A 13,422-nucleotide genomic window follows, 5' to 3' on the forward strand; every position below is an offset into this window, starting at 1 on the left:
AGACCATCAGAGGCACCATGGCAGCACTAGAGAGTGAGGACTTCATGTGAGGGAGCAACTGACAAAGGGTTACATTCATTCAAACTACATTTGGGAAAATCCCTCTCTCTTAATTGACTACAATCATTCTTTTTGAGGTGAAGTCTTCAGAAAAGGGACAGACAGCCTTAACTTAGCATTTTCATCTCTAACTATACTCCAAAGCATGGGACCTTCCTGTTTGCACCTTTACTTTGGCTGAGAGATGATCAAAAACAACAATAAAAACAACAAACAACCCCACATCCAATTCAAGCTTTTGAACTGTCAGCAGCATGATAATAATCATGTTTTTCCTCCAGGGTATCTTGTGACACTGTACATGCTGTCTCAGTCTTAATCAGTTGCTCTCCTATGCTCTGTTTGACTGTGCATGGATAGTGCTGCCCTCTCCCTCTCCTTCTCCCCTCCTTCTTCTCCCTCCTTCCCCATGCATGTCGAACATTCCATGTGCTTTTAAAGTGACAGTTGTCCAGAAAGTTTTGACTGGGTGACCTCCCCAACCTACTCATATACCCACCATCTTCAAAGATGGCCCTGATAAGTCATATGTTCCAGTACTCCATTCTGGAGTAATATCTTCCCATTCGATCTGGGCTGGCCCTATGATGTGATCTTGACCAAGAGAACGTGGTAGAATAACCCTGTGTCATTACAGAGGTTATTTAGAAGAAGGTTTGCAGCATCTACCTGGGCATCTTGCAATGCTTTCCCTGGGGGAAGCCATCTGCTAAGCAAGGAGTCTAACTACTCTGAGACCTCCATGTTGTGAGAAAGCCCAAGCTAGCCATGAGGTGAGACTATGTGGAGAGAGATACCCAACCAGCCTCCAGCTGTTCCAGCCATCCCAGCTGAGGAGCCAGACGTGAGTAAAGCCGTTATGAACATCCAGCCCCATCAGGCATGCAGATTGATTCCAGCCTTAGCTGCCATCTGACTGCAACCATGAGGCTCCAAGAAAGAACAATCACCTAAGCCCAGTCAACCCAATGAATCATGAGATGATAAATTACTACTTAAACCACTAAGTTTTGTGGTGGTTTGTTATGCAGCAACAGACAATTGAAACACCCACCACTGCAGGACAGGATGGTCATGAAGATTGCAATACATTTTACGTATCTATCTTTTGTCAGTCTTCTTGGCTTAAGTGTGAGAGTATAACTTTCTTCTCTTCATATGAAACATAGTTCTATTGATGGCCATGAAGTCTAAATCATTCCATTTTGAGTCATGATTATTGGAGTATTTGGAAAATATCCACATTGTTGAAACTTCTTTCCCCTCCCCGACTGCCTCTCTGGTCATTCACCAGTGTATCTTGGATATCACCCTGCCTGCTGAATGTGCTCTGTTCACTGGCTGAGAAAATGCTATGGCAGCAACACACATCCAGGGTAGACCTCCCTGAAGAGAAAGACAGCAAGAGGAAGGGGCTGAGAATCCAGGCCAGGTGGGAAGGGGAAGACACTGGTATCTCCCTATCTCTTGGTATCAGCTGTCCCCAAAGTCTCTTCCTAGGATCTCACCTGGATGTTTCTCTTTCCACTGCCATTTCCATTTTTTTTCCAAGGTATTTCAATTGCCTTGCTTATCCAGGAAAAGATGTTTGAGGATCCCCTTCCCCCCAAGTTTAATGAGACAAGGTTGGAATTTTTCAAAAGGAGTATTTACTAGGAAACTAAAGGGAAACCAAACAGAATGCAAGAGAACAGAGGCAGATACAGATGGGCTCAGGGAGTTCAAATTTATAACTGGCCTCTGGCCAGAGCTGTATTGGCTAGGTAAAGCTTTCCAGACACAAAGCCACCAGCTGGCCATGTTGGGAGGCCGCTTCGCCTGCTGGACCCTACAAAGCCACCTTCTGTTTCATACCAACAAGTCAGAGAGAACTCAACACACTAGTACCCCAGGGCTGCTAGCTCTCTGGACAAGAAGATCCTGAGATGGGGAACAATAGGCACAGCTGGCCCCAGCATCTCCTACACTGGCTCTCCTTGCCAAGGACATGCCAATGTCTAACGGGATGGCTGCCAGTCTGGTTTCTCTGGGGCCATTCTTCTGGGCTCATCTGCCTGGCTCTAGAGTCAATATTTCCACTGACTCACCTGCTGGCACAAGCCCTTCATGCTTTGGTTCTAAACACTGGTGTGGTGGAGAATGTCTGAATGGGAGGGGTGAGTGCAGGGGAATCTTGGGCTAAGAAAGTTGAATTCTTCTCATGTCATCAGACAGAGGCAGAACCTTGGGTTCCTTTTGATTCTGGGTGGTTGAAAGCCAATCAGAGATGGAAATGGATTAAGTTGGCTGGGGAACAGGTGAAGCTTGAGTGTAAAAACACTGCCTTCACGCCACCAAAAGCCTCCATCCTTTTTAGATCTGTCATCAGAGTAGAGCTTCTTGTACCAGGTAGCTGTGGCAACAAGAAGACATGCACTGGTTCTGCTCTCACCCAATTAGTCCCACATTGAAATGTTAAATGAAGACTGTGTGCTTTCCAAGAAGGTAAACTATAATCCAACTCTGGATTCTTCTGCAAAGAGATTGTATGAAGAGGGAAATGTTATCTTGGAGAAGTGGTACAAATGTGTGGGTGAGGGTGCCTAACACCCATAATCGAAGAGAGGGGACTATACTAGGTGACAACCCCAGTCTCCCCCAGGTATGCCGAAGCCTTTGGTTTCATTTGTACGGAGGCAGAAGCGATGAGGAGTACAGCTGGTGGCGGGTTGGTGGACATGGCCACAAAGGAAGCTGAGTAATGAATGAGATACCTGGGGAGAGTCCTTGACCTTCACTCTTGCAGGCATTTCCATTCCCCAAGCGCTGTGAAAGTGATATATGTGTCTGAAAGGGAAAAGGAAACTTCTCTCTGTGGCTGCCCAAGGCTATGCCTCTGGGCTGTTGCATATGAAAATATCACAGAAAGCCCTCAGGCCAAGAAGGCCCAAATGCTGTGCCTTCCTTCAGGGGATGGCTGTGTTATATTTGGTGACCTCATCTCACACAGTGCTACACACATTTCTGAGGTTGCACCCTTGGTGGACAAATATGCCTGGAAAAGGACAATATAGAATGCTTGTACCATTGAGATGTGTGCCTCTCTAAAAGGGTAGACAATTAACTTTCATTCTAATGTCAACACCAGTTGAAAGAAATGGCTGTTGGCTACCTAGTAACCTGTGTTGGGGATTCTGACTCATCAGAATCTGGGTTCAGCAGAAAAGGGGGCCATGTTCAACTGGTACTCTCTGCTGTGTACATTGGAGGGGGCAGTGAATTTGCTGTGAACTTGTCCTCTTTGCACTAGATTTTTTTCTAGGGGAACAGCTTGCTTGTGCTATTACTCTTCCGGGGTCATTCCTTGCAAAGCTGGAGCACTCCTTGGGGAGAAATTTAATTTTTGGAGACAGTTACGAGCTCAAAGGTGAATTGAGATCCGCTACCTATTTAGCACCTGGATGTATTTTTTAAATATTCTGCCTTCCAGGGCATTCAGCAAATAACAAAGTGTCAGAGTAACTGCTGTCAGGGCAGTACTAGGTCTCCACCACCAGGGGCCTTTACATGAATCATTAAGAGTCCTGGTACTCCGGATGCTCTTGGTACTCTCACTATACAGTTGGCTTCTTCCACAGACCGATCTTGGTTCTTGACAACGCGACATGTGCTTCCCCTGCTGCGTACCGCTGTGGGCCTGTTCACGTCCACCGCACCCAATCTGGAAAGAGGGCCAGTTACTGCTGTGGTTACAGCTGAGCTTTTGGTCACTGGAGTCGTCCAAGTATTGTTGGATGGGAAAAGTTACTTAAGATCTTTTTAGATAGTTGTCCACCGTGTCCTTGGCACAAGCAGTCCTCTTACCCATAGTCATCGTTTCTGTAGGAACAAGAAACAAAAAGAATGCTATGGTTTTCATTCATTTGACAAACTTTAAGTGTGTCCCAGACAAGTGCCAGGTGAGGATACAGAGACCATGAGTAAGACTCAGACTCTGCTTTCAAAGGGCTCAGAGAGGGAAAAATTACAATGTGAGAAGCTGCTGAGTAATAGCATAAAAACACTCTCGGTGGTGTAAATCTCCCTGACAACACGGGACATGACTCCCGGGGATGAGCCTGGACCTAGCATCATGGGATTGAGAAAATCTTGAGCAAAAGGGGGAAGCGAAATGAAACAAAATAAAGTTTCAGTGGCTGAGAGATTTCAAATGGAGTTGAGAGGTCACTCTGGAGGTTATTCTTATGTGTTATATACAAATCTATTTTTAGTTGTTAGTGTATTGGAATAGCTAGAAGAAATATCTGAAACTGCTAACTGCAACCCAGTAGCCTAGATTCTTGAAGATGAGTGTATAACTATATACCTTACACGGTGTGACTGTGTGAATGTGAAAACCTTGGGGCTCACACACCCTTTATCCAGTGTATGGACAGATGAGTAGAAAAACGGGGACAAAAATTAAATGGAAAACAGGGAGGGATGGGGGGAGATGGAGTGCTTTGGGTGTTCTTTTTTACTTTTATTTTATTCTTTTTTTTTTTTGGAGTAGGGAAAATGTTCAAAAATTGATTGTGGTAATGAATGCACAACTATATGAAGGTACTGTGAACAGTTGATTGTACACTTTGGATGATTGGTATGTGAATAGATCTCAGTAAAACTGAATTTTTAAAAAATGCCCTTGGTGCAAAGAGGAGTAAGGGACTACCTTTGAGGGGATTGAGGATCTACAGACGGGATTATGAAGGATGTCTTAAGCTGGGCCATTTAGATTGAAGAGGAATCCATCATGCAAAGAATGGGGAAACTCTATTTCTGGTAGAGGAAAGAGGCTGCGCAAAGGCACAAAGGCAGGAAAAGACATGGCATTCTGGAGGAATCATAAGAATTTGGTGTGTCCAGCCTTTAATGGGAGGAGTGGAGTGGTAGGAGGTAAGGCTGGGGAGGAGGGAGGGAGTCCTTGTTCCCAAGCTGTGATGCATGGGCTTTCTTATGGTGGAATCCCAGACTTGGACTAAACTTAATTTAAACTCAAATCTTACAGTACAAATTGAGGGTATTAATGCTGTAGCCACAGAAAAAAGGAACACTGGAGTCACAATGATGGATACAGTAATACGGTGATAGCAAAAATTATGCATGTAAACTATGGGAGAGCAGCAAACATTCTCAAACTGAAACATAGGGACTGCATTTCAGAGATCATTCTGAGACTATAATTTGGGGAAAGTAATAAAAGCCAGAGTGTACACTGTAGAGGGAAACTACTTTGGCTTCCTAGCTTCTTATTCCATTTCTCTGGATTTCCTTGGCTAGGGACCTGCATGTGTCTCTCTTTTGCCCACTCAGTTCTAGGCAAAATCTCATTCTTCGTGGAGATCTCAGTTCCACTCTCCACCGCAGCAGTCCCTTCACTCACTGCTTTGGGTACAGCTCTCCCAAAGTATCCAGCCATAAGGGCCATCTCGATACCCAGTTTGTTGTGGTCCAATCCAAGGCCTGCTTGGAGGACCGGGAGGCCATGCTGCCAATGGTCAAATCATAGCGTAGTTCTGACCTGTTCGCCAAGGTAGCTGGGCTTTGCTCACTTAAGTGAATTTCTTTAGGTATGCAATTAGCTGGAATCAAGCTCAACTCCAAGGAATACTGAGGAGTGGCCTACTGGTCTCCTCCTTCTTCAGGGAAGCCCTTCGGCTGAATTTCCTTGGCTCTGATCCTGCCTGGTTCCAGCATCCTTTGCTTTCCTCCTCTAGATGATGCCACTAAAATCCCAGAATCCTTCTGGTCTGCCAGCCCACAAGAGAAAGCAGTTTCAGTACAGATCGGCGGGAACATCTCTACCAGGGATCTTGCAAGAGAAGTTTTTTGGAAACAAACACCCTAGAGAAAGTCAGGCATATAAGTCAGCTCTGTAAAAAGAAATTTGGTTGACCTCGGAGAAGGGCAATTTTGAGTATGGCATTGGTAAACTGTCCTGGGGCCCAGCCTCTTTTGTCTGTCTTTTGTAAAGAAAAACTCAGCTAAACAAAATAAAACTATAATGCCTTCCCAAACCCCTATAATCTAAAGAGCTGTTTCTCAACCAAGATTTCTATAAAATGGGGTGTAAGGAAAGAACCCCCATCCCCAGTGGGGTTTGGGTGGGGGTATGGGGTGGAGGGACAGTGACAGTGGCTCAAGCACTGGTGGCTGCAATGCTGGCCTAGCTGGTTCCGGTGCTGGCGCCAGGTCCATTTCAACGGGCAGCAGCAGCAGTCCCGTTATCAGACTCAGCGCCAGTGGTTTAGATGGTACCAGGAACTTCGACAACAGCAACCAGAATTCTATCTGAGCAGAGTGGATTTTAAGTTAATTAAATTGTCCTGAGACATATGCTTCCGATTTGAATTAAATTGAGATTTGAATTAAATTGAATTGAAACCAAAGATGGAACTGTCCCAATGAAAACTGGAATGCAAAGTGACATTTTGATTACAGAAATGACAGCTGATGTGAGACAGGCCATTGAAACTGACCCCAAGTTAAGAACATGAAAAGCCTGAGTGGAGCATTAGATGGTATCTTCCTGTGAATTTGAAAACAGGCTTTGATTGCAGGAACTGTCTCAGGGCTTTGAACCAAGAAACCCGTCAAAAATTGAAGTGATTCATTACATGATTCAATCTTATATGTACTTGATATTGTTACACTTGCATTTTAAAATTTTATTTAAAAAGCACTAAAGTCTCCAGACTTTGTTGACAGTTTATGGTTTAGCACAACTTTGTAAATATATGAAGAAACATCATGCCCTGCCTGCTCAGAATCTGATGAGCCTTCTCCTTTCCATAAAGAGGGCATTCTTCTTTCCTCAATCCCCTCTCTCCACCAAGAATCAGTATGTTAAAGAAAGAAAGTACCATGAATATAACTACACTGCCAGTCAGGAGACTGAGGGAGTGACATGGTTAATCAAAGTGTCCATCTGGGTAATAGCTATTACTTATTAGGCACTTAAGCACCAGCTCTATCCTAAGGGCTTTGCATACCTCATTTCATTTAATCCTTGCACAACCTTCTGTGATATAGATTATAGTTATATTTTTACAGATGATGTAACTGAGTCCGAGAAAGGCCAAATAACAAAGGTAACAAATGGCAGAGCCAGAATCTGCCATCATTCCTTTATGGATCCGAATGTATGCACATAAACACTGTGCCAAGGATGGCAAATGATTGCACTTCAGATGCCAACTCTGCTCAATTGTTAGTGGCTGCCCTGAATGTCATTCTTAAAAGGACTCTGAGACAAGAAAGGAACTCTCAGCAGCCCAGACTTGGTAGGAAAGTGTGTTAGGATCCATTATCAAGCCAACCTCATGGGGTGGGGGGCCGGGAACAAATGGTAGCTGGTGTGACATGGAGAGTGCTGTTACTGAGAGGGGTTCGTTAGAAACAAGTGAGAAACAAAGGGCCAGAGAGGATGTGTCTTTAGAAGGCAAGAGGAGTACAGTCATATTTTTTTAAATGAAAGGGCAGTTTAGGGAATTACTGCAGGGAAAAAAAATTACTCTATCTGACAAAGTAAAGTGAAGGATATTTGGAGTTTGTTACTCCTGGTTTACATTCATTCATTCATTACATTTATTCATTTGTTTATTCAACAAACATACTGAGCACCAGGCAAAGGTGTTGAGCACTAGAAAGATGACGATGAACAGCATGTGGCCTACTTTTGAAGAGCTCACAGTTGTCAGTAAATGTTAATAAATGACTACAGAATCATTATAGAGAAAGAAGACTATAGAGAAAGAAGAGAGAGTAAAATGAAGTCTAATTAGGAAGCAATCAGAGTAGCAACTACCTGTGAGTGTAAGGGTGCAGAATTCCATCTACCCAAAGCAGGGGCTAAAAAAGGAAAAAAGAGTGTGATTAAAAAAAAATGGCTAAGGGTGAGAGTTGAAAGATCCAAGGTTACATGTGATGCACTGGATTGTGAAACAACATCCCATTTAAAAAGCTTGGGGATGCCTCCCACTGATAACACAGCAAGCAGAAGCCGACCCTAAGAAGGGACTTGCCTTGTTAACTTCCAGCTCTGGTGAAGTTCCTCCAGGAGGCAACCCATGCCATGCCTCAAGTCGGTGCACAATTACCCTACCTCCACAATTTGGAACTCAAATCTCTGAACAGTCGTCTGTAATCTCAGTTGCTCAGAGTGTCTGAGCTGACAATTCTGTTCCTGTTAACTGGAAAAGTAACTTTGCAACTTCAGAAAGGTATAACAAATAATTATAAATGATGAAGTAATGAAGCTTTTGAATATGGTATGTCAAACTCTCAAATGCTATTATTTTGCTATCATGATCAGGCTCTGTGATACTTTGTTTTTGTTTTTAAGGTAAATGCTTACAACCTGATATATTGGAAAACTACTAAATTTATGATTTTAATAGATCTTTTTAGGAGAACTTAACTAGCATACTGCTTAGGAAAATCCAGTTTGCTAATATTATAAATTTAAGTTTTAAGATGTTGAAATGCTTAAGCTAATTTAATATAAATGTCTAAGATTTTATTTAATATCCTTGTAAGAGTTTTTAAGTGTCTGAGAAAAATTTTGATTGCTAACATCTTCTCTGTTAAGTGTTTGATATAATCATTCTAAATTTGTGATTTTAACTTAAAATGTTTAAGGGAATGTAGCTAATCAATTGTTTAAATGGTGTTTTCTTCTTTAATTTGAAATATTTAAGATAATTTGATTAAGTGTGAAATTGGTATTTAGAAGTTTAGGGAAAGTTAATCTGTCAAATTAATGAGCTAATTGATAATTAACTAAAGACCAAGTGAAAATGAATATTTTAATTTCAAAACAAGATGATTATATATATAAATAATCATTATTATACATATTAGCTATTATATATAATAGCTATTATTATATAGCATTTAGTATGTACTGTTCTAAGAGTATTACATATATATTAATTCATTTATTCTTTAATGTAACTCTCTGACGTAGTGTTAATATCACCATTTTACAGATGAGAAAATTAAGGCAAAGAGATGTTAAATGACTTGTTAAATATTAAATGATAAATGTTCTTGGCTTACCAAGAACATCAGTATCTAGCATGTTGATAAACTCAACGTCAATTTCAATCCTTACCTTATTTAACGTATTGGCAGCATTCGATACAGCTGACCATTCCCTCCTCCTGGAAAGTGTCTTCTCTTGCCTTCCAGAATAATACACTCTCTTGGTTTTCTTCCTACGTCAATGACTTTCTCCCTTCTTGGTGTCTGTTAGTTTCTCTTCTTTCCATACCTTTACAAGTTGAAATATTCCAGGACTTAGTCCTTGGATCTCTTCTCTTCTCTGTTTACATCTCAACCATCTCCAGATTTCTCTATCTCACTCTACTGGATGTTTGTGTGTGGACATCCAATAAATGCTTCAAACTCAGTATGTCCAACTCCTGGTCACCCTGCACAGGTGCTCCACCTGCATTCTTCCTCAGCTCCCTTCATGTCAACTCTATACTTCCAGCTGCTCAGGCCCCAGCTGCTCGGAATCATTCTTCACTTCTTCTCATACCCTACATCTTGCTGCACCCACCTCCAACATTTTTCCAGAATTTAACCACTTCTCCTGCTCCTACCCTGGTCCAAGTCTCTATTATCTCCATCCGGATTTTAGCAGTGGACTCTCAATGGATCTTCCCACTTTCATTCTTGCTCCTATACAGTCTATTCTCAACACAGCACCAGAGAGATACCTGTAGATTTCAAAATATGACTTGCAGAATCTGTCTAAGAAATTGATGATCATTTTCCAAGTTTCAGGATAGAAGAAACTGGAATTCTATCCAGCAAGAATTTGATACTGACATTGTACAGGCATTTTGCCAGGGACTGGTTATACAGAGATGAAGAATACTCAGTGTCAATCCCGAAAGAGCAGCTGAATGTGCTATGGACGACATATATACAGGTTATATCAAGTGGCATCACATGGTATGTTAGGGATATTCACAGGGCACTAGGAGAAGAGAGCACAGGCAAGAGACAACTAATTCACACTAGGAGGATCCTCACAATACTTCCTAAAGAAGATGACAACCTATCCAACTCTTAAAAGGTGAGCAAGAAGAGGTAGAAAGGATAATACAAGAAGTTAAGGCACAAACAGGGGCATGGAGATGAATAAAAAGCATGGTGTGAACCACCTGCGATTAGGCCTGGTGCCAACATGGAGAGCAAGGAGGAGATGGAGGCAGGAGATAAACGGCTCAGAGGGCCCTGAATGCCAAGGTAGGAAAACTGATCTTGATCTTGTTCAGGATAAAGGGTAGTCATAGAAGGATTTTAAGTAGGGGAGGAACAAGGACATATTTGCTTCTTGGGACTTGGACTCTGGAAGCAGTGTAGAGATTAAATTGGAGAGCACACAGGGGAACTGGGAAACAAGAGTTGACAGTGTGGGGAACAGCCCAACCCCCCTTTTGCCTTGATAGATGTGGGTTACTCTGGCCACGTAGGAGTATTGGTGAGTGACGATGGTAAGGAGGTAGTTGGCTTTGGGTCTTGAGAGCTCTACACAGCTGGTCCCAAAACAGGACCAGAGAGTTCTGCATTTCCTGTAAAGTGACAAATCTAGCCCTGAAAAATGCCAAAGAGCCACAAATATAAATTCCAAAGAGAAGATGAAGAGTCATAAATCAACCCCCACCTTACCTACTCTAAATTTTAGCACCTAATAAAATGGATGCTAGATTTATTCATCTATGAACTTGACTTCAGGATATCACCATCACCACTTACGGATGGTGGGCATTTTCTGGCTAAAGAGCAAGACCCCGGTGTGCTTTGGGCTCTCATTTGCCTGACATGAGGAAGACATGGAGGGAAATGCACCTAGCCTGTTGGGTCTGGGGGATGCCCTGAATATCTCCACTGGGTGCTGTGGCCCACTCTGAGGAGCTGGGTGCAGACTGGATCTGTCTTCACCCTCTTGGGCACTCTCACACTGACCAGCTCCTTCCTGCCTGGCAATCATCACATATTGGAGGCTCCACCATGGAAAAGAGAGAAAAGGCTCAGTTACCATCTGTAGCAAAGATCAGTAGTGAGCCCAACTGGCTAAACACATCAACTCAGTGAATAGTGAGAGGCCCTCCCTTTCATCAGGGGGAGGGATCACAAGCTCAGACCTCAAGGGGATCACAGTCAAGAGGGAAGACAGATGCACCCAACTAATTACAAAGCAAAAGCAAGAGGCGGCAAGTATTTTGGTAGTATTATGGGAGTATTTTGTTCTAAGTGGGATGTAGTGTGTTGGAGACTTCACAAAGGAGACAGCTCTTAGACTGAATTCTGAAGATTATGTAGGACTTACATGGCGAGAAAATGGAGGAAAGATATTTGATCTAGGCTGAGGGACCAACAGGATAGAGGTACAAAACAGCAGATTTATTTACAGAATGGAAAGAGATCTAGGGAGCCAGTAGAAGACTTTGGTGAGGGGAGACATGGTCATATCTGGGTTCTCCTTCCTGTGTTAAAGTGAGAAGAAAGGAAATGTGGGAACCACTCTGGGGCTGTTGAAATAGTTTCCACAGACCTGCTGGTGAGATGCCAGGCACTGGGTGACCTCCTTCTTGGGCATCCGCTGGGATGTGGTTGCAGGGAATGAACACATCTAATATGTTGAACAGAACTTCATTTTGAAAAGTCAATTGAATGTACTATTTTTAAAAAATTTAGTGTGTCTTGTAGCGTACTTCTCATTAAGAGAAGAAGAGAGAGGTTTTTAATCTGTTTGCAGTTTGAAAAGAGGGTATAAAACACTTCTTTTCCCCCAAAGGTTTAGAGGCTTATATTGCTATGACTTTTGGTAATATTACTAGGATTAGCTTTTCACCTCAAAACTGCTCATAATGTAAAAAAAACAAAAAACAAAACTATCAGCACAATTAATTTTCTCTTAGCTGAGTATCAGCTCTCCTCTGAAAAACACAGCTGATGGTAGACGATGAAACCATCTCTCTCCACAATGCCATTAGCACTGAGCCTTTATGTGAATTAGAAACAGGAGGCCCCTCAGGCAAACCTGGCGAGTGGAGAGGAAACTGGACTTCAGCTTCAGGCCTCCCATCAGCCTGGTGCCCTAGCAAAGGGAACACCCACACAGCAGTTTGCCGTGGCCCTGGGGGAGAAGCTCTTGGGGAGCTACTGGGGGCTTTAGGTTATGCAAAGATAAAGGCCAGGTCCAGCACAGAGGCTGAGCTCTGTGAGGCTGTGTTCTGCTTAGCAACAGAAAATGTGTTCCCTGTAGGCAGTTTCCTTTTGGCAGGGACAGTTATGATATTAAGTGGATGTTTCTTTCCCTGGCTACAGGATTTTCAGCTTCACATCATCTGTTTTGTCCTATAATTCAGTGTTGTCCCTAACCTTGAGAAGAATTTTATTAAATGCTAGAGCCTGACATCAGCTGTGGGGAATTGAGGACGGGGCTATACCCAGTCTTGGGATAAGCAGGGCAGGGAGAGGATGGCAGCCTGAAGCAGCAGTCCTGAGACCTCTAAAGATGCAAAAAGAGAAGCCAGAGCACAGATGAATGGGCAGAGATGTGAGGCACATAAACAAACATTCTTCAGGGAATGGCAGAGCCATTCTGGGGAGAAGTAAGTGATTTAGGGCTAGACAGAAGGGGTGGAGGTTCAGATCAGGTGTTTGTGCATTAAATGAAGGGTGATTCTTGGAAGTGGAGAACCCAAGTACCTTGAATTCTCACCAGGAGGCTGGAAATAAGGGTGGGCGATAAGGAAGAGGGAAAAAAGTGACTGAGGATATAGCAACCACTGGGAAAGGGACAGCTCCTCTTGGATTAATTAGGATTTGGCTTGTTACCTGCAGGGAAGCTGAGCTCACTTGGCCCTGGAGGGAGTGTCTGGGCCTGTCAGACAAGAGGAGACCTCAGAGCGGACAGGCTGAAGGGGACAGGCTGAAGCTCAACTCCTCTTGCCTGGTGCTCCTGCTTGAAAGGGAGTGCCATCAGAGCCCTAGGGACATTCCTACTCCTTATGTGGCCTGGAATCCCTCTTCCTCCTTGTCCCCCACCATGCCCACCCTGCCTCACTCATCCATGCCAGCCACACCCGCCTCCTCTCTGCTTCTGGGCATGCCACCCTCATTCTTGAAACTGCAAAGCCTCTGCACTGGACATCACCTCTGTGATGTGAAATGCTCTTCCCAGGTCTTTGCTTGGCTGTCTGCTTCTTGTTAATAAGGTTCTGCTCGGTGACCACTTCTTAGCGAGGCCTTCCCCACCACTCAACACAAAAGTAGCTCCCAGTCACCCCATCACTTCTCTTGGTTGTATTTTCATACTTGAAC

General features: G+C 43.4%; 1 protein-coding gene across 2 annotated transcripts in view; it reads right to left on the reverse strand.

The window, feature by feature from the left end:
- Window positions 1–1,711: 1,711 nt before the first annotated feature.
- SYT9 (synaptotagmin 9) overlaps window positions 1,712–13,422 on the reverse strand; it is a 236,401-nt gene continuing 224,690 nt past the window's right edge. For both annotated transcript variants that reach the window (XR_005217357.1, XM_037838817.1), the window contains exon 7: window positions 1,712–3,918. Coding sequence is in view for 1 of the 2 variants with exons in the window: in XM_037838817.1 (XP_037694745.1) it covers window positions 3,910–3,918 (9 nt within the window). In the remaining variant the exon portion in view is untranslated. The remainder of the gene's footprint in view (window positions 3,919–13,422) is intronic.

This window comes from Choloepus didactylus, chromosome 6 (genome assembly GCF_015220235.1).
Source record: "Choloepus didactylus isolate mChoDid1 chromosome 6, mChoDid1.pri, whole genome shotgun sequence".
Lineage (NCBI taxonomy): Eukaryota > Metazoa > Chordata > Mammalia > Pilosa > Megalonychidae > Choloepus > Choloepus didactylus.